The sequence below is a fragment of the Lactuca virosa genome, chromosome 4 (assembly GCF_052849685.1).
Source record: "Lactuca virosa cultivar CGN04683 chromosome 4, Lactuca_virosa_CGN04683_v6, whole genome shotgun sequence".
Taxonomy (NCBI): Eukaryota; Viridiplantae; Streptophyta; class Magnoliopsida; order Asterales; family Asteraceae; genus Lactuca; species Lactuca virosa.
In genome coordinates, this window is record NC_136429.1 from 412,483,061 (window position 1) to 412,504,937 (window position 21,877).

Below are 21,877 nucleotides of genomic sequence, written 5' to 3' on the forward strand. Positions count from 1 at the left end.
CTATAGATCAACCTAACTGGCATAGGAACTAACATGCAACACTAACTCATGCTCAACATACTACCAACTGCTAGGAAATCATATCCAATGGGCCGGCCTTGGTGCCTTAGACCCCTTAGTATAGTGAGGATAACTCACCTCGTAACTGCCGACTCGAAAGATAAGCTCAAACTCTCGGATCACCGCCACAAACTCCACCACCTATATTCATCACACAGCCATGTTCATAAATTCCTAAAATGCCCCAGAAGTCCAATAGTCAACCCTTGGTTAAAAATCAAAGTCAACTGCCAAGGTCAACAGTCCATGTTGACCTAAACTCGTCGAGTACAACCAACCACTCGCCGAGTTTCTTGCATAACTAGACAACTCGCCGAGTTACTTGAGTGACTCGTCGAGTTCCTAACGTTTGTGGACGTGAACTCCTTGGCCAACTCGTCAAGTTTCCCTTGCAACTCGCCCAGTCACGCGTGTCCAAAGGTTGGGAAAACCCTAGCTGACTCGCCGAGTCACTCTACTGACTCGCCAAGTTTACGACAATATTCATCGGACTCGCCGAGTTGACCATGCAACTCGCCGAGTCCCTTCAGCCCTTCATCCAAACAGATGCTTTTTAAGCTATGCTAAGGTTCCAAATTGCAGATCGAAATCCCCAAGGCATGGTTATCACGTAAAGTTGCAAACTTTACATGCATGCAAGGCTTTAGAGACCCTAAATGACAAATCCAAGCTTGCAATGGAGTTTTACACCTTAGGAGAGTCTCATTCTTGCAAAAGCTGAAAGCTTTATGGACTTGGAGACCCAAGGGAGTTCAGATCTGAAGTTGCAACTTCAGATCTTAGCTCAAACACAAGAAAGGCTTCCTAATATGCTAGAAAAACCCTAAAATCCACCCAAATGAGATCTATGATATGAGGTCAAAATAACGGCTTAGTACCTTCCAAAGGATGCCAACTGAGGTAGATCTCTGATTCCCACACGTTCCTTGCTTCTAGTCACTTGTTCTCCAAGCTTTTCTCACCAAAAATCCTCTTCCAAAGCTTGAACACACAAATGGAGCACACTCACACGAATTAGGGGTTATGGAATATCAAGAGGCTGTAAGGGGAGGCTGAGGAGGCCAATGATCCTTTAAATAGGGTGCAAAACCCTAGAAATTAGGGTTTCATCCCCCAGCTCCTACTCGTCGAGTCCCTTCTTGGACTCGGCGAGTAGGTCACTTAAACACGTGGACCAACCCGCTGCTACTCGACGAGTCAGGGCAACCAACTCGTCGAGTAGACCTTGAAATCTAGAAAATCTTATAACAAAATCAATACCTGAGAATCGGGGCGTTACAGTGCGGGCTAAGCCCAATGATATGTATGATATGTGGTATTTTGGGGAATTCACTAAGCTTTGTGCTTAGAGTTTATGGTTATGGTTTCACATACATCTAGTTCAAAAGGGAATGGTCTTACGTGACTGCACAACATCCCCAGAGTTTTATTCTGCAGTAGCTCTTTATGACTTTTACTCTGATGTTTAAATACTATTTTTTCACTTTGAATGTTTTTGGGAACAAAATGTTGTATGGATTAATGTTTTAAAAATGAAAATTTTTCCATGGATTTTTTGGACGTCACAAAGACTCTAGATGTTATGTTTAATCCGTCTCTCATCAAGGTTGCCATATTCCGTTACCGGATTCTCCGAGTGAGTTTTTTGAGAATTAACGTAATCTTTAGACCTCCATGTGCAAATGGTCAATCTACTTTTCACGGTCACATCAACTTTTGAAATTCACCTGAATGAATAATCATCAGAGATGACAATTTTTTTAGGTTCCTTTTCATCTTGGTGCTCTTTTATTATATTTTCAGGTTAGTCGGTAGTCTCTATCTAGCTCAAATTTATGCATTTTTTGAATAACGCATAGAAATATGATTGCACTAACAATCTTCTTAATTTCTTATTGCAAATATGCAATTCGCTCATTGATTTTTAACTTACGTTTCCTTGCAGTTTGTTGTATTATGATTGCTTTGTTAAACATTCATTATTGCCGTGAAAATGCAAAAATATCATCTAAGTTTGTAATATTTAAACAATTCTTCCAGTTGGTTTAAATAGTAACATAATTTCTAGGCATTAATTGTTTTTTATTTAATAGATATAAATATGACATTGTTGCCATGTCAGCTCAATGATCCTAATCAACGTGTCGACGTGTTGCGCCACATGTGTATGCAACGTATTGGTAACAAACAAAACTTGCTAAATGGATATAAACCAAAAAAAATTAAGCACTTCAGGCTTTACTAGACCTAAAAGACACCAAATCTTAAAACCAGACATTTCTTAAAATTTTAAGGGCTTTTATGTCATTAGCCATTTTATTGTTTTAATCTTGTTTATTAGGTTTTATGTTTCTAGGATAGGTCTCGATTCTTTATCCAAAAAAAAAGACTATTTTAGCCTTTTGTGAGAGGAATCACATCTATGATGTTTGATTTCATTAAAGGAAATTGTAATTACGAATTATAAAATCGTAGGATGTGTTCGAGTGAGGGGAAATCACATGTAAGGCCTATGAAATCCCAGTTGCATTTGTCTGATGACATACAAGTACCTGAGGCACAAGCATACATTAGCGACTTGTACATTCGTAGATATGTAGTTCTTATGCTAATGTACAAATTGTTGATGCACAATTTGTGCATCTGGTACTTGTACCTTCATTGTTTTTTTGTCGGACATCTTCGTATTTTTTACTTTCATTTTTTATATAATTTTGTCGGATTCGCTTTTATTATAATGTTGTTTTTGTGTAAAAAGAAATTTATATTTCACAATATATTACCTTTAGGTTTTCGACGTACCAACACTATCAAACAAGTAGGAATATAAAACAAAAGTCCCAAAGTTTCCTTCCAAACAGTACTATGCTCATCACATATGAAACAACGTTGCAAAAAATTGAAATCTAGAAGATACAAATTAAATATAAACGGACTATATAGCTATGTTAACCTCCATTTGTTTCTCTATGCAGTAGTGAGGCTCTGAACAGTTCATAATTCGACATGTGATGTCCAGTCTTGATTACATAACATAGTCTTTAGTAGAGAAGGCATTCATTGCTCAATTGGCCCAGCTTATCAAAGGAACATAATTCTTGCTGGTTATTTTCTCTTGCTCGCTGAAGCATCATCACTTGGCAGCATCTAAATCATAAACAAACAACAAAGATTTAAATTGAAACAGAGGTTAAACTAGCTACTTAAGAAACATCAAATCCTAGTTATTAAAAAACCTCAAATCCGCAATTTATACAAGTGACAGCTTTTTTTTTCTTGTATCCCCTTCATCCTCATTACTTGGGGGTTCTTTTATCTTGCTCTCCTTTGATTTGTCATCATCACTTGTCATCTAAACCATTAAAACAAAAAAAAAAGTTCAATAGCAAATGTTTAGATTTAGACTACGTAAGAAATTAAAACCTAAATACTTTCCAACTGTTTGAGCATAAACAAGAATTCAATCGTAATCGTTTTTTCCTATCTTCTCATATATGAGATTATGATTAGGGTCATGTGTATGGACTTTGGATCCTTCCTATCTTTCTTCCCCTAAACAATCCGATTCATGCATCGTCTTTGTTTCTTTTTCAATGTCTATATATATGATAATACGATGCCATGTATACTTGCATGCAGACGTACCAAATCAGATATTTAGAATAAGTATACTTGCATGCAGACGTACCAAATCAGATATTTAGAATAAGTAAATGTCATCGTACTTATTAAGTGCCCTAATCTTCAAATCTCAGCAAATTTTCATTAATTAACGATAAACATTAATGAAAATTGTTAATCGCACCTCTACTTTAACGCGCCCAGCTTCAATACGAAACCTGCGATCTCTCTGAGCGCAAACCATCGCGCCTTCCTGGAGGCGGAGCTCAAAGAGTGCGTGGTGGAATTTCTTCAGAAAATCTTCGGAATCGAGAAACGACGCGTCGGGGGTTTCCTCAGCGAGCTCGTGGTATCCCAATGTCTTTGATGCGTAGACTAGGGTTTCCCAATTGATATTGGGGAACAATCTCTTGAGATAATGAGAATCGAAACGGACTTCCCGTTCGACGACTTTAACTGCTTCGATTTTGAGAAAGCTGTCGTCGTGGTTTCGCTTCATGATCGATTGGAGATTGTGGTGGAATAATAGCCACATCTCGGTGATGGTGTTTTGCGGCAGGGTGACGAGGGTGAAATTATATTCAAGAGCCCTTACACAAGACTTCACTGGTATTTATGGATTTGGATCAAACCGATGACGAACCTTTTTTAGTCGGTGGAAAATATTATTTTGATTCGCTTGAATTTATCGATATGAAAATTTTCATACATATGTTTCGAAGAGAATTATGTCTATATTTTATAGTTTAACACACTTTTAATTTAGTTAAGTTTAAATTAACCTAATATCAAAAAATTTATAGGGTAATCAAATTTGAATGTGATTATTACTAAATTACCCTTCCAAATATTAAAGATTAGCATTAAATCAATTCAATTATATTATTAAACGTAATTACAACCTCCTCCATCCATGACGGTTATTTCATGACTTTCTCCCTTATCACATAAAGTTTGAATTTCTTTGTTTCCTCATGGAATTATGTTTTCCATTCATTTTGATGGTCCTATAAAGTTTGGTTATGTGAGAAAAAAAAAATTCTATTTTTACCTTTTTGGGTGGATATTTATGCTACCAATTTGTTTCAATGCTCCTCCTATATAATTGTACAAATGTCTCACTTGTTAGTATATTTCATCTTCTTTCTTATTATTAAGTAATTAGTTGTGAGACACATGTCTTATATAGATTAATTTAAAAAAAAGTTAAATATAAATATCAAAATATTTGAGAACTTTAAATTTATAAGAAAATAAGAAAAATAATGAATTATTATAATTAAAATGTTTTTTATCTTTTAAATTTAAATAAATAAACAAAAGAAACCAATGACCTTTAATTTTGAAATTTTAAAATTAAAATGTAAGATCCTTAATGAAATTGATATTTATTTATTACCATATTTATTGTAATTATTACATTAAAATATTATATGAAATTTAATAAAATAGAAAAATTAATAAAATGACATGTGGAAAATATATTAATTCAAAATAACCACAAAATGACATTTGAAAAATTGAATGAAAGTATAACATGTGACAAAAAAACATTCATTTATTAGAGTAGATATATTTTGTATTATAACTGTTTTGGTTTTGACAAGTTATGTTTAGGAATGAAGTAAACGACGTACATGAAAGTATAATTAGGTTAATCCTAATTTAAATGGTTTAATGTTAATCATTAATATTTGGAAAGGTATTTTAGTATAATTATATACAAATTTGATTTCCAAATAAGCTTTTTTATATTAAATTAATTTAAATCTAACTAAATTAAAAGTTTAGATATAGATGTGAGTTTTATAGTTTAAGAAGGATATATATGTAATTTCAAATTTTATAATGGTATAGACGTAATATTTAAAGTTTCTAAAGGTATTAATGAAAAATTTTCTTATTTTTATATACATCTGTTTCCGTATTATTGATGTTTAGAATATGTTATTTTTATTATTATCTCATGTTTTTAGTATCAGTCTATACGTTTTTATGTTTTTATGTTTTTCCCTGGTACGCATTTAATTCAAGCATTTTTATGTTTTTCCCTGGGACTCGACGAGTCGGAGGACCCACTCGTCGAGTAGAGACGAGTCCGCAGACATCTTAAGTGACCTACTCGACGAGTCGGAAGACGGACTCGGCGAGTAGGCGCTGTGCGAGTAAAACCCTAAATCTGAGGGTTTGCACCCTATATAAACACCTTAACTTAGCCTCCCTTGTCCCTAGCACTCCCTTAGAGCTGAATATCGAAACCCTAGCCGTTTGTATGTGTGTTAAGGCCATTTTAGTGTTCTTGGTTGGTTTGTGAAGCTTGGAAGGAGAGAGGAAGCTTGGGATTTTGAGTTGGGACTTGTAGATCCAGAGATTTTACTTCATCTTCAGGTCAAGCAAGGTAAATGCCCCTGTTTTGGTCTTCCTTTTTGGTTGTTCATCTTTAGGGCTTAGGGTTACGGTGCATTTAGGGCTTCTTAAGCCATTTTCGGATTCGTAAGGTGATTCATGAGGTTCTACTTCCAGATCTGAGTCATTGGAGGGTTCTCATGGCATAAAGGTGCCAACTTTATGGCCATGAGAGCCCCATGCACATTGTAGAGCACCTTCTATGTACTTTTGAGCTAAAAACCCCATGCATGTGCATCAAGTTTGGAACTTTACGTATAAAATGGACATTAGGAGGCCAAATCTATGGTTTGGGTGTGTTAAATCCCTTTTAGATCGACCGTATAGAAATGGTCAAGGTTGGACTCGGCGAGTCGTTCATGGGACTCGGCGAGTCGGTGCGCTTTCAGCCTTCTTAAACCCTTCTGCGATGGTCAGTTGTTAGAAAAGGGAGTCCCATAGCTGTTTAGACGTATTGGACTTAGCCTTAGACCTGGAGCTCATGGGACTCGGCGAGTACATGAACAGACTCGGTGAGTCCAAGGCAATCTCCCAGCACATGAAGATGAACTCGACGAGTTGTTCATACAACTCGGCGAGTCAAGGACATGGCTTGTTCTTCAGATGAGGATGAGCTCGGCGAGTTGTTCATACAACTCGGCGAGTCGGATGAAGGATCATTCGATGTTCGAATGGGAGGAGAACTCGTCGAGTCATTGCCTAACTCGACGAGTAGGGACGGGAATGAGGACAATTAGATGGATAAGGACTCGACGAGTTGGCGGCCCAACTCGGCGAGTCAGGTCAGCTGGAAGTTGACTTTGGGTTGACTTTGACTAGGTCAGGGGTAGAATAGTCATTCCTCCATATGAGTAGTTATCAGACTCTGATTGGGTGTTTTGTGGGAATTATAGCCGGAGGATTTCCGGAGCAGCCGCAGCAGACAGAGAGTTCCCGCACAGATCGGCAGCTACTACTACGAGGTGAGTTACCTTCCAGTAGGGGTGGGTCTAAGGCACCAATGTCGGCCCACCAGTAAGTAGTTATGTATGAGATGATTGTCTTTGTGATAATTATCTTGGTATGTTAATGTGTTATGGTCACGAGATATGCCTGTATGATATGCTATGTGTGTAGAAGGGATTAGCTGTCCCTACCCAATTATGCCTGACTGTATGATTATCTCTCGTTACGGTATGCTAGTGTTAGGGGGTGAAATAGTCCCCAGTTACCGGTTGAAATATACTGATGGCGTGTACCGGTTGAAAGATACTGATGATGGTTACCGGTTGAAAGATACCGATGGCAGTTACCGGTTGAAAGATACTGATGGTGTTATGTGGTGTGTGGTATGATGGGGGAACTCACTAATCTTTGTGCTTACAGTTTCAGTTTTGGTTTCAGGTACCTCTTCGTCCAAGGGGAAAGAGCCAGCGGCGTAGCAGCGCATCACACACATGGTTTCCGCATCGGATTTTCTGGGATTGTACTCTGATTTTCATTATTCCTGATGATATGGTTTTCGAGACATGGTTTTATGATTTTATGAATGATGAAATAGTGACAATGCTTTGGTAATATAAATTATGATTTACTTAATTTAAAAACAAAATTTTTGGCCTCAAATTTTGGGGTGTTACAAGTTGGTATCAGAGCCCTGGTTTGAGAGATTCGGACACACCCTCGGGGGTGTCTGGACTCAAACCGAGGGATTTAAAAAAAAATCCACAGAGAAAACAATTTTCTAAAATCTAAGTTAAGGAATTTTGAGAAAGAACAAGGTGTGTGATGTGTGCGACCGGCGGAGCTCAAGTAAGTTTTCCCCAAGATACTCATACTTGTTATGTTATGGCATGTGATATATGATCCTGAGAACTGCATGCTAGACTAGGGCTAAGGATCTAGGAGGATGTCTTGTATGCCTGATATATGATTTTGAGAACTGTATGCTAGCCTAGGGCTAAGGATCTAGGAGGATGCCTTGAATGCCTGTTGTATGAGCTGTATGCTAGGACTGTCTAGTCAGCAGTAGGATAGCCTGATTAGGTTATGCTTGGAGTGGTTACTCAATGCACGAATGTTGCTTGGTTTGTGCTATAGAAGTCCTGACTAACTTTAACTAACTAGTAAGCAGATATGTAACAATATCCGCAAGCTAGTTAGGGAATGTTGGTAGGGACTCCTAGTGCAGCTGATGGCAGAGAGCAGATCGGAGAGTGCCCTAGGAAATTCTAGGATGAGATCAGTGGAAAGGGTATCGGAAAAAGGGACTTGGTGAAGTCGAAGTAATCCTTGAGGAAAGTACGGATAGATGTGGAAGGTAGTATGGGCCCGTACTACTGAAAGCAGAGGATCCGTACTCAAGTCAAGGAGGGCTGAGATGGAACCAGGGGACTTGGAGAGTGTGTAATGTTGGATTAATGTCTAAGTCCATAACTATAATTAGTAAGACTTGACCCGACCCGACATGGTCCATTTGGGTTGCATGGCATCATGCATTTGGATAGACTATAATGAGAGAAATAACACTTAAGGTTGGTTAATATATTATAAGTTCTAATATATTAATAAGGTTATTTAATTAGTATTGATCAAGAATTAATTTGGAATTAATTAAGTGACCAAAAGGAGACTAATTAAATATATGGGTTGATTGTGTAAATCATTCATTCTTATATATGTGGGCTTGTGATCCAAGATTCCTTATGTTGGACTAAGTCCATGGGGTGACCCATGGATACTCCATGGAGGTTAAAATCCATGGAGCATAAGGAATGGGTAAAGTTATGAGTTACATGGTGTAACCCTAATAGCCACCATATAAAAGAATCCCATGGCTCAAGAAATCGTGCACTAATGTGTGAATATGAGGGCTAGACTATTTCAAGGAGTGTTCCATTTCTCTCAAGTCATTCCATGTGCATTTGGTGTTGTGTGAACCATTTGAGGTGTCACACTTGGGGCAATAGGCACTCAAGCTTCATGGAGACAAGCTACATCAAACCAAGGTATGTATTCTATCCATTTGATTACCCAAGTATCAAGTATTGTATGCTAGATAGGGTAATACCTTGGAAAGTTCATAATTGCATGTATAATAGAGAAAACATAGATCCAAGGTATTTAGGGTTGCATGTACACTTAGGAGTGTTAGAATGCGCAAAACCCATCAGTGGTATCAGAGCCAAGGCTTGTTTTCTTGTTATACTTGCAAAATTAGCTGAAAAATCGAATTGTATTAGTTTAAAAGTTATGCTAATTACTTGAAAAAAATTTGATGTGAATTATCTTTGTTCATATGAGTTTATTAGATTAATAGAAAAGTTAATTGATTATGTGTTTTCAATCCATTTTAATCTAAGAGTTGATTCTAAAATGTGTTTTTGTAACTTGTCCTCAAGTTATATGAAAAGTCACATTTAAGTTTCATAAAACTCATAAAAAGTTGGCAATGGTTACAAAAATGAAGAGTCTTGTCCTCATTAAATGGTTTTATGACTCCATAACTTGTCCTCAAGTTATGGAGGTTCAAGAGTCACTTCATTAAATGATAAAATGTGTTACCTTAATTAGTTCCATAAGTTACAAAAATAAAGAAAAGTTACATTCTTTTATTAGTTTAAAGTCTTCCATAACTTGTCCTCAAGTTATGGAACTTGAAGAGTTTTTTTTTTAATTAAAACTACTTTAAACACATAAGTTATGTAATTAATTAGTTTTGAATATTTTCAAAACTTGCCCTCAAGTTTTGGAATTTGTAAAGTTTTCCCTATGAATACTTTAATTCCAAGTTAGCCCTTAGAATTTTAAAAGTTAAAATTCAACCCTTATACTTTATAGTATTATAAGTTAATAATAAATATATCTATAAGAGCAAGTCAGTCTTACCGTTAGTAGGCCTCATTCACGAAGCCGGTCTATAAGGGGGGTATAAGGTTACTGCCTATAAAATGGCAGTTTAATGGGTGTCCACTCTCACCCACCGCTTCCTTAACTGGTGGAGGGTCGTTAGCCGAACGGGTAGGACAAGGACTATAATTCTCCCTTCATTAAAAGTATTAATGATAAATACTAAGTAACTAAACACTTATAAATTTCCAATCTTAGTTACTTAGGAAAATGTGAATAAGGTGCTAATCCATGAAATTACACTTTGCACTTTGTTTAAACCGTTAGTGGAGCGTGTGTGGTTAACCGACACACTAACCTGGATTTAACAAAGTAGGCAAAGGGTAACTTAATATTTATCATAGTATCGGTGGAGCTCGTGTGGTTAACCGGCAAATCGATTGAGGGGTAAATATTAAGGGTACCAAGTATATTTGCATGGTTACTTCACACCTTGTTTTGTGATCCTCGGCATCCCAGTCACAAAACCTGAAGGGCACACTCGAGATTGAAACATGCCATTGAAAAGTTCAATGAATCTCAAAAGATCTAGGAGTTTCAAATCCAATTAAAAACCTAATTACATTATTTCGTTTTTCATGGTGGAAATTGGTAAATCGTCATTTACCTACCTTCAACTATTTTATAACTCGGATTACGGCATCCCTCTTCCAGTTATAAATAGGTTGTTGGATCCTAGCCTTAATATTTCATATTGGGTGTTATATTAAGGACTTTAGATCAACTATCTTGAATATCTCCCAAAAGATGTCTAGTTCAGACATCTATGATCTTCCCAAATCTCTTGGAACTTTACTTCCTCCACCTCCTCCAATTATTCTCCTTAACCCACAAGTTCAAGGTCAGTCAAGCCCTAATGGCAAGCAAGGTCTATGTGTGATCACATCTTAGAGATGAAGTCACATATTGACAAGCTGGGAGAGTTGGGTGTCAAAGTCTTGAGAAAGTTGGATGTTCAATCACTTTCTAAGTCACATAGTGAGTTCCTTTGGGACTACTATGAAACAGACTATGACATGAACCTTAATGATCATATCTATTTGCTTGGTGCTGCTGAATCAGCAATGATTTGGAACGATAGTAAAGCAAATTTGATTAGAAGATCAACTTCCCAAAAACTTTATGGACAGTGACAATGGTGACACTGGAAATCCAGAAAAAGCATTCTCTTCCCAATGGAAAGGGATTGGCCATAGTCAACCCGGTTGACCAAATGGTAAGGAGAAAGGCTAAGTCTGAGATAGTCCCATTACCAAAGGGTCCATATGTTTATTTTGCCAAAGGAAGGGGCATTGATTGCAAAGCTGCCAAGTTTACCTAAGGATGTTAAAGTCAATAAGTCTGACTCTACTTCAGGTAGAGCCCATTATCTAACTCTATTAAGTTTCTATTCTAAGATCCTCATTACATGATGTGACTGGGTTACATGTTGATGTTTTAAGAATCAAAGAATAGAGAGAAAGCTTAAAGGAAGTATATGCTGATTCTGATCGCGTAGGTGGAATTCGATCGCATCAGAATTTTGAAGCTGTTACTTAGGAGTTATGATATATTGCTTAGGAATAGATAACAACAAGTTTTTCCGTATGCATTTGCACTATAAGGATAAGTTTTTTCCGCAAAGTTTTGAAATAAAATAAAAGTTTTTAATTTTATATTTATTTTAAATATCCTTACAAGTGGCATTTGTGAAAAATGGTTGTTTATATGATTCCATTGATAGCAATATTTGAAAAAAAAATGGACTTGATTCTTTCGTTTGTGGTAGTGTCATAATTTACCAAATAAGGAAAGATTCTCATTCCCAGGCTTTAGTTGGATAGAAACTTGGAATCATGCAAGTTGAATAGTATGATGAATGAGAACTTTCAAGCATTGGAAAATTAAGACTTGTTCACATGGATGTGTGAGTCAAGTTAAGGACTAAAGGGATCGAGTACACATTCTTGTGCACTGGTCAAGTCCACCACAAAGCTCGTTAAGACTATTCGTCATGATTTACTAAATTTTAGTAAATATGGTTATACTTACAAGTTTAAGTATAATTCTGAAACATTGGAAAAGTCTCAATGTATGGCATGACGAATGGGAAGAATCAAATTAGGCAGACAGATAAAAGTTTCTCAAATCTAAAAAGATGAGAGAGTACTTTAGTATCATGTTTTGTGATCATCTTAATGATTAAAGAACCACATCACAATTGGTCTTCTAAGGACATCTTAGTGCATTCTTATGACTAAGAAGAGGAGTCATGAATTATTGAAATGGTTAAATCAAGAAGATGAGTCATACTTCATTTCAAAACAAGTCTTAGAGTCATACTCCAAGACTATAAGTTGAGTGACATATCTTAAAGAAAGGTTTATAACACTTGTCAAATGTAAGAGTAAAAGTGTCCTACTCTTGTACATTTGAAGTTGGTAAGTTGTGATGTTTTGGATTAAACAAAAACCAACTAAGGTTAATTGTGTGAAGTGTTTGTCTTGATAAAGAATCCGCACTATCTCTTGAATATTTGGCAAGATAGTCTTATATGTCAAGAGGACAGTGGGAGTCTTAAAGATCCTAAAAAGAATTTCAAGAACTAATCAAGAATAAAACCTGAGGTTCTTCACTAGCACACGACTTGAGGTTTATAACCTATCATGTTGACATATTCTGTGCCCATTCCAGTTAAAGTTGGCTTTGCATAGGAGTTCTGAAAGTTTTCAATTGGTTGCATAACAACTTGGAAGCAATGGCAGGCCCTATACTGCCAGGTGGCAAGAAGTTAAGATTGCATAAGTTCAGTCCATATGAGTTTGGATTTGTCATTATCCTTTTCTTGTGACTATGGTTTTGACGATTCACATGGATAAGAACACATACACCATAAAATCTAAGGGTCATAAGGTTTCTCTCCGATTCATGAAAATGATGGTGAGGAAACACTTCCACCAAGTAGATTTGAAGCAGATGGCAAAAGGTCTAAACAATTGAGACTATGATTACGGCATCCCTTTTCATAGTTCTGAAATTGTTTAGACACACATGCATGCTATGTAAGGAAAGGTGTATGATTTTGATAAAGTTTTATCAAAGCATCTCGTATCAGAAATCTGAAATTTGGTAAGGAAGTCAATAAAGTATTGATTTCTAGAAGTCCAGCTGATTTCTGAGTACATGTCAAAGCTAGTGGGAGCATAAGTGTTATGCTAATAATCATCATGTTAGTGGGAGCATGATAATTATTGTTAGTGTTGCAAGTTAGCAATGTTAATTATAGAAAACAAAAGTTTCAATTCGTGAGGCTGCAGGGATTGAAAAAGTTGTTTTGCTATAATTAAGGGAGAGGATGGTTTTGAGCATTCTAACACTCCTAAGTGTACATGCAACCCTAAATACCTTGGATCTATGTTTTCTCTATTATACATACAATTATGAACATCCAAGGTATTATCCTAATCTAACATACAAAATAATAAATATAACAAGATAGAATACATACCTCTTTGATGTAGATAGTCTTCATAAAGCTTGAGTGCCTAATGCCCCAAGTGTGACACCTCAAATGGTTCACACAACACCAAATACACTTGGAATAACTTGAGAGAAACTTGAACACTCCTTGAAATCGTCTAGCCCTCACACTCACACATTAGTGCACGATTTCTTGAGCCATGGGATTCTTTTATATGGTGGCTATTAGGGTTACACCATGTAACTCATAACTTTACCCATTCCTTATGCTCCATGGATTTTAACCTCCATGGAGTATCCATGGGTCACCCCCATGGACTTAGTCCAACATAAGGAATCTTGGATCACAAGCCCACATATATAAGAATGAATGATTTACACAATCAACCCATATATTTAATGAGTCTCCTTTTGATCACTTAATTAATTCCAAATTAATTCTTGATCAATACTAATTAAATAACCTTATTAATATATTAGAACTTATAATATATTAACCAACCTTAAGTGTTATTTCTCTCATTATAGTCTATCCAAATGCATGATGCCATGCAACCCAAATGGACCATGCCGAGTCGGGTCAAGTCTTACCAATTATAGTTATGGACTTAGACATTAATCCAACAGGCTCCCACTTGGATAAGTCTAAAACTATTATTGCGTATGACTTCAGGAACCGATCAGCAATCGTAGCTCTCAAAAGCTTCTGTCGAACTCTGACCTTGTCGATGAACTATGACCTTTGTCAATGACTTGTCCATTAGATAAGGGATCATATATTCCTCCATTCTAGATATCATATGGACTGAGACATGGATTATCAATCATTCTCTCTGTCCATTTGTTGTTTCCCGATTTCCGATTCATGATGACTGACTGATTGAACAAATCAAATCAGTCCTGGCTTGGCCAAGCACTCACATGTATCATCTTTAAATCATCGAGGGGCCCACAGATATCGCTTTTATCCCGAAGGTAAAAGGAATGGATAAACTTCGACTCATATGGCTTGTTCTACTACTTGTTGAATCATACACAAAGGCACGTTTTATAACATCGAGTTACCAATGCGTTTTCGTGCAATCAATGTATAACCAACTCATAGTGACAACTCATATCTCTAGGTTTTAAGAATATAAGATATTATCGTCTCACGATCACTCGTGATAAAATCCATGAAGTGATTCAAATGAGCGTGGGTTGAATCCAATACTCAGAACTTATGAGCACTCATGAGTGTTGTAGCACCACTTTGTCCACCAACTTGGACCTCTACAAACCAACCCATGACAGTCTTGATTCATACCTACTTCCAACATATGACCGACTGTGGATGGTTTGAATAACTTAATCATCCAGGAAGAGCGACTTAGTTATTCTGGAAGTCAAAACATGCAAAGTGAAACACAAGAATAAATGAATCAAATATGGTATCAAACCCTATGAATATAAATAAACACTTTTATTTATCACCATACTGATTACTCATTATTCATTGTTTCGGTTTTATCAACTTTATACTTGAATTAAAAACACTAGTTGTCCCATGCTCCAAGCATGTACACTATGTTTTTCTTAAACAATAGCTTTACCATACGCCAAGTATGCACTCTATGTTTGTCTATGATCCTTACTTTGTGAAATAAACCAATTGAACATGATTTCAATGATTCTAATTTCACACTCCCAAATCCTTATCGAAAAATGTGAGAATTTCAAATTCCTATCATTTATCGAAATCTGTTTAGATTTTAAACTTATATGCACTGACCCTCCTGTAATGAATATGTACAAAGTCACAAAGCCTTGTCAACAGTCATTATAAGGTATTCCAATGGAGATCAACTCCATGGAAACTAAGTCTCATATTCAAAGTACATTTATTTGGACATGCTTCTTGCATTAAGTTTTCTAATCTTACATAGATAACTTCCACCTATGGAGACAACTCCATATTCTCATTTTGATTATCACTTCTGAATAAGAGATGCCTCTTTTCAGAATATGTCAATATGGTCCTTCCAAAATTAGCACTATACTTCCAACTGTCCCTGAGCAACCAATCTTTGGTAAACCTCAGATTGTCCTCGACAATTGCTTAATCATTTTAGTCATATTCAATTCTAGACCTTTTCCCCTCTTAATGCCTTTGGGCATTTGGAAAAATTTAGAAATGACAAATATTATAGCACATGCAATCGATCCTATACCCAAAGCAAATGGTACACGATTCATGATGTCTCACATAAAGACATGATTCTAGACCAGTCTTTTGCTACAATATTTTTATCTGCCATGTTTTCAAAATTTGACTATGAAGAGGGATGCTGTAATCATAATCGAATTTTGAGAACGCAATATATAGAATTTCCTTAAGTTGAACCAATCCAACATGAAATTCATATATATATTCTTGACGAAAGATGATTAAGGTCTCAATCTAAGCCTTTGGAACTGAAATGAAGTATATCCTCTCCCTTAATTATAGCAAAACAACTTTTTCAATTCCTGCAGCCTCACGAATTGAAACTTTTGTTTTCTATAATTAACATTGCTAACTTGCAACACTAACAATAATTATCATGCTCCCACTAACATGATGATTATTAGCATAACACTTATGCTCCCACTAGCTTTGACATATACTCAGAAATCAACTAGACTTCTAGAAATCAATACTTTATTGACTTCCTTACCAAATTTCAGATTTCTGATACGAGATGCTTTGATATAACTTTATCAAAATCATACACCTTTCCTTACATAGCATGCATGTGTGTCTAAACAATTTCAGAACTATGAAAAGGGATGCCGTAATCATAGTCTCAATTGTTTAGACCTTTTGCCATCTGCTTCAAATCTACTTGGTGGAAGTGTTTTCTCACCATCATTTTCATGAATCGGAGAGAAACCTTATGACCCTTAGATTTTATGGTGTATGTGTTCTTATCCATCTGAATCGTCAAAACCATAGTCACAAGAAAAGGATAATGACAAATCCAAACTCATATGGACTGAACTTATGCAATCATAACTTCTTGCCACCTGGCAGTATAGGGCCTGCCATTGCTTCCAAGTTGTTATGCAACCAATTGAAAACTTTCAGAACTCCTATGCAAAGCCATAACTGGAATGGGCACAGAATATGTCAACATGATAGGTTATAAACCTCAAGTCGTGTGCTAGTGAAGAACCTCAGGTTTTATTCTTGATTAGTTCTTGAAATTCTTTTTAGGAACTTTAAGACTCCCACTATCCTCTTGACATATAAGACTATCTTGCCAAATATTCAAGAGATAGTGCGGATTCTTTATCAAGACAAACACTTCACACAATTGGCCTTAGTTGGTCTTTGTTTTATCCAAAACATCACAACTTACCAATTTCAAATGTACAAGAGTAGTCCACTTTTACTCTTACATTTGACAAGTGTTTTAAACCTTTCTTTAAGATATGTCACTCAAGTTACAATCTTGGAGTATGACTCTAAGAATTGTTTTGGAACAAAGTATGACTCATCTTCCTGATCTAACCATTTCAACAATTCATGACTCCTCTTCTTAGTCATAAGAATGCACTAAGATGACCTTTAGAGGACTAAATGTGATATGATTTCTAAATGATTAAGATGATCACAAACATGATACTAAAGTACTCTCCCATCTTTTCAGATTTGAGAAACTTTTATCATTCTGCCTAATTTGATTCTTCCCATTCGTTCTGCTATACATTGAGACTTTTCCAATGTTTCAGAATTATACTTAAACTTGTAAGTATAACCATATTTACTAAACTTTAGTAAATCAAATAGTCTTAACGAGCTTTGTGGTGGGCATGACCAGTGCACAAGAATGTGTACTCGATCCCTTTAGTCCTTCACTTGACTCACACATCCATGTGAACAAGTAATTAGTCTTGATTTTCCAATGCTTGAAAGTTCTCATTCATCATACTATTCAACTTGCATGATTCCAAGTTTCGGTCCAATTGAAACTTGGGGGATGAGAAAATTTCCTGATTTGGTAAATTTAGACACTACCACAAATGAAAGAATCAAATCCATTTTCCAATATTGCTGTCAGTGGAATCATATAAGCAACAATTTTCCACAAATGCCATTGTAAGGATACTTCAAATAAATAAAATTAAAACCTTTTTCTTTTATTTTAAAACTTTGCGGAAAAACTTATCCTTACAATCCATATGAAAACCTTGTTGTTATCTATTCCTAAGCAATATAAATATCATAACTCTTAAGTAATAGCCCAAAATTCTGATCACCGAACCATACGATTGAAATCCATCTTCGCGATCAGAATCAGCATATACTTAATAGAGTTAGACAATGGACTTTACCTGAAGTAGAGCCAAACTTATTGACTTTAACATCCTTAGGTAAATTTGGCATCTTCGTAACCAATGCCCCTTCCTTTGACAATTGTTACCTATGGACCCTTGATAATGGGACTATCTCAGACTTCGCCTCTCTCTTTACCATTGGGTCAACCGAGTTGACTATGGTCGATCCCTTTCCATTGGGAAGAGAGAGCTTTACTGGATATCCAATGTCCTCATTGTCAATGTCCATAGCGTTTTAGGAAGTTGATCTTAGCAAATAGATAAGATCATTAAGGGTCTTGTCTTAGTCTGTTTCATAGGATTCCCAAAAGAACTCACTATGTGACTTAGAAAGTAGTTGAGCCACCAACTTTCTCAAGACTTTGACACCCAACTCTCCCGGCTTGTCAATATGTGACTACATCTCCAAGATGTGATCACACCTAGACCTTGCCTTGCCAATAGGGCTTGAGTGACCTTAAACTTTTTAGGAACTTGTGGGTTAGGGAGAATAATTGGAGGAGGTGAAAGAAGTATGATATCCATGGGACATCATCTTCATTTAGGAAAGCTTGTTTCAAGAGATTTGGGAAGATCATAAATGTCTAGACCAGACATCTTTTTGGGAGATATTCAAGATAGTTGATTTAAAGTCCTTAATATGACACCCAATATGAAATATTAAGGCTAGGACCCAACAAACTATTTTATAACTTAGAAGAGGGATGCCGTAATCCAAGCTATCAAATATTTGAAGGTAGGTGAATGACGATTCACCAATTTCCACCATGAAAAAACGAAATAATTTATTAGCTTTTAATTGGATTTGAAAGTCCTAGATCTTTGAGATTCATTGAACTGTTCAAAGGCATGTTTCAATCTCGAGTATGCCCTTCAGGTTTTGTGACTGGGATGCCGAGGATCACAAAACAAGGTGTGAATAACCATGCAAATATACTTGGTACCCTTAATATTTACCCCTTAATCAGTGTGCCGGTTAACCACACACGCTCCACCGATACTATGATAAATATTAAGTTACCCTTTGCCTACCTTGTTAAGTCCAGGTTAGTGTGCCGGTTAACCACACACGCTCCACTAACGACTTAAGCAAAGTGCAAAGGGTAATTTCATGGGTTAGCAGCAAATTCACATTTTCCTAAGTAACTAAGATTGGGTATTAATAAGAGTTTAGTTACTTAGTATTTATCATTAATACTTTTAATGAAAGGAGAATTATAGTCCTTGTCCTACCCGTTCGGCTAACGACCCTCCACCAGTCAAGGAAGCGGTGGGTGAGAGTGGACACCCATTAAACTGCCATTTTATAGGCAGTAACCTTATACCCCCCTTATAGACCGGCTTCGTGAATGAGGCCTACTAACGGTAAGACTGACTTTACTCTTATACATATATATAAATATTATTAACTTATAATATTATAAAGTATAAGGGTTGAATTTTAACTTTTAAAATTCTAAGGGCTAACTTGGAATTAAAGTATTCATAAGTGAAAACTTTTCAAATTCCAAAACTTGAGGGCAAGTTTTGAAACTATTCAAAACTAATTAATTCAATAACTTATGAGTTTAAAGTAGTTTTAATTAAAAAAAAAAAATTCTCCAAGTTCCATAACTTGAGGACAAGTTATGGAAGACTTTAAACTAATTAATAAAAAAAATAACTTTTTTTTATTGTAACTTATGGAACTAAGTGTCATAAGGTTTCTCTCCGATTCATGGAAGTGATGGTGAGGAAATTCTTTCACTAAGTAGATTTTAAGTAGATAGCAATTGTGATATTTGCAGTTTCAAAGTCGTTAGTGGAGCATGCGTGGTTAACCGGCACACTAACATGGACTTATGAGAAATGACAATGGTCTAAACAATTGAGACTATGATTACAGCATCCCTTTTCATAGTTTTAAAATTGTTTAGACACATATGTGATCTATCTAAGATAAGGTGTATGATTTTGATAAAGTCTTATCAAAGTAATCTAGTATCAGAAATCTGAACTTTGGTAAGAATGTCAATAAAGTATTGACTTCTAGAGGTCCAGCTGTTTTCTGGATACATGTCAAAGCTAGTGGGAGCATAAGTGTTATGCTAATAATCATCATGTTAGTGAGAGCATGATAATTATGATAAGTATTGCAAGTTAGCAAGGTTAATTATAGAAAACAAAAGTTTCAATTCGTGAGGTTGTAGGGGTTGAAAAAGTTGTTTTGCTATAATTAAGGGAGAGGAAATTATACTTCATTTCAATTCTAAAAAGCTTAGATTGAGTTTATAATCATTCTAAAGAGCTTATATTGAGATTTTAATCACCTTTAGTCAAGAATATATATATGAATTTCATGTTGGATTGGTTCAACTTAAGAAAATTTTATATATTGCGTTCTCAAAATTTGATTATGATTACGGCATCCCTTTTCATAGTCAAATTTTAAGAATATGGCAAACAAAAAATTATTATGGCAAAAGACTGGTCTAGAACCATGTCTTTATGTGAAACATCATGAATCGTGTCTCATTTACTTTGAGTACAAGATCGATTACATGTGCTATAATATTTATCCTTTCTGAATTTTCCAAATGCCTTGGGGCATTAAGGCGAACAATGTCTAGAATTGGATATGACTAAAGTGATTAAGCAATTGTCGAGGACGATCTAAGGTTTACCAAAGATTGGTTGCTCAAGGACAGTTGGAAGTATATTGTTAATATTGGAAGGACCATATTGACATAGTCTGAAAAGAGGCAACTCTTGTTCAGAAGTGGTAGTCAAAATGGGAATATAGAGTTGTCTCCATAGATGGAAGCAATCTGTGAAAGATTAGAAAAAACTTAGTGCAAGAAGCATGTTCAAAGCAATGTATACTTTGAACATAAGGCTTTGTGTCCATGGAGTAGGTCTTCATTGGAATACCCTGTAATGGTTGTTGACAACTCTTTGTGACTTTGTACACATTCATTGCAAGAGGGTAGTGCATTTAAGTTTAAAATCTAACATATTTCGATTTGGGAGTGTGAAATTAGAATCATTGAAAGTTTGGTCAATTGGTTTATTTCACAAAAGTAAGGATCGTAGACAAACATAGAGTGCATAATTGGTGTATGGCAAAGCTATTGTTTAGAAAAAATAGTGTACATGCTTGGAGCATGGGACACCTAGTGTTTTAATTCAAGTATAAAGTTGATAAAACCGAAACAATGAATAATGAGTAATCAGTATGGTGATAAATAGAAAGTGTTTTATTTATATTCATAGGTTTTGATACCATATTAGATTCATTTATTCTTGTGTTTCACTTTGCATGTTTTGACTTCCATAATAACTAGGTTATTCTTCCGGAATAACTAAGTTATTCAAAACCATCCACAGTCGGTCATATGTTGGAAGTAGATATGAATCAAGACTATCTTGGGTTGGATTGTAGAGGTCCAAGTTGGTGGACAAAGTTGTGCTACAACACTCATAAGTGCTCATAAGTTCTGAGTATTGGATTCAACCCGCGCTCATTTGAATCACTTCATGGATTTTATCACGAGTGATCATGAGATGATAATATCTTATATTCTTCAAACCTAGAGATATGAGTTGTTACTATGAGTTGGTTGTACATTGATTGCATGAAACCGCATTGGTAACTCGATGTTATAAAACGTGCCTTTGTGTATGATTCAACAAGTAGTAGAACAAGCCATATCAGTCGAAGTTTATCCATTCCTTTTACCTTCGGGATAAAAGCGATATCTGTGGGCCCCTCGATGATTTAATGATGACACATGTGAGTGCTTGGCCAAGCCAGGACTGATTTGATCTGTTCAATCAGTCAGTCGTCATGAATCGGAAATCAGGAAACAACAAATGGACAGAGAGAATGATTTATAATCCATGTCTCAGTCCATATGATATCTAGAATGGAGGAATATATGATCCCTTATCTAATGGACAAGTCATTGACAAATGTCAGAGTTCATCGGCAAGGTCAGAGTTCGACATAAGCTTTTGAGAGCTACGATTGCTAGTCAGGGTTTGAAGTCATACTCAATAATAGTTTTAGACTTATCCAAGTGGGAGACTGTTGGATTAATGTCTA

At 35.8% G+C, this 21,877-nt stretch overlaps 1 protein-coding gene across 1 annotated transcript; it reads right to left on the reverse strand.

Moving 5' to 3' along the window:
* Nucleotides 1-2,996: 2,996 nt before the first annotated feature.
* LOC145169081 (multifunctional methyltransferase subunit TRM112 homolog A-like) lies at nt 2,997-4,238 on the reverse strand. Its single transcript, XM_079087653.1, has 3 exons — nt 3,866-4,238; nt 3,297-3,412; nt 2,997-3,207 (listed from the first exon to the last, which is right to left on the reverse strand). Exons 1-2 carry the CDS (start codon nt 4,214-4,216, stop codon nt 3,311-3,313), a joined length of 453 nt encoding a protein of 150 aa, XP_078943779.1. The 5' UTR covers nt 4,217-4,238; the 3' UTR covers nt 2,997-3,207; nt 3,297-3,310.
* Between the last annotated feature and the right edge of the window lie 17,639 nt (nt 4,239-21,877).

Bases quoted from the DNA above. Each gene is read 5' to 3' on its own strand.
- LOC145169081 (XM_079087653.1), bottom strand. From the start codon at position 4,216: ATGTGGCTATTATTCCACCACAATCTCCAATCGATCATGAAGCGAAAC. The intron at 3,413-3,865 runs GTGCGATTAACA...TTAATGGTTTAG, and splicing joins CTGGGCGCGTTAAAGTAGAG to ATGACAAGTGATGATGACAA.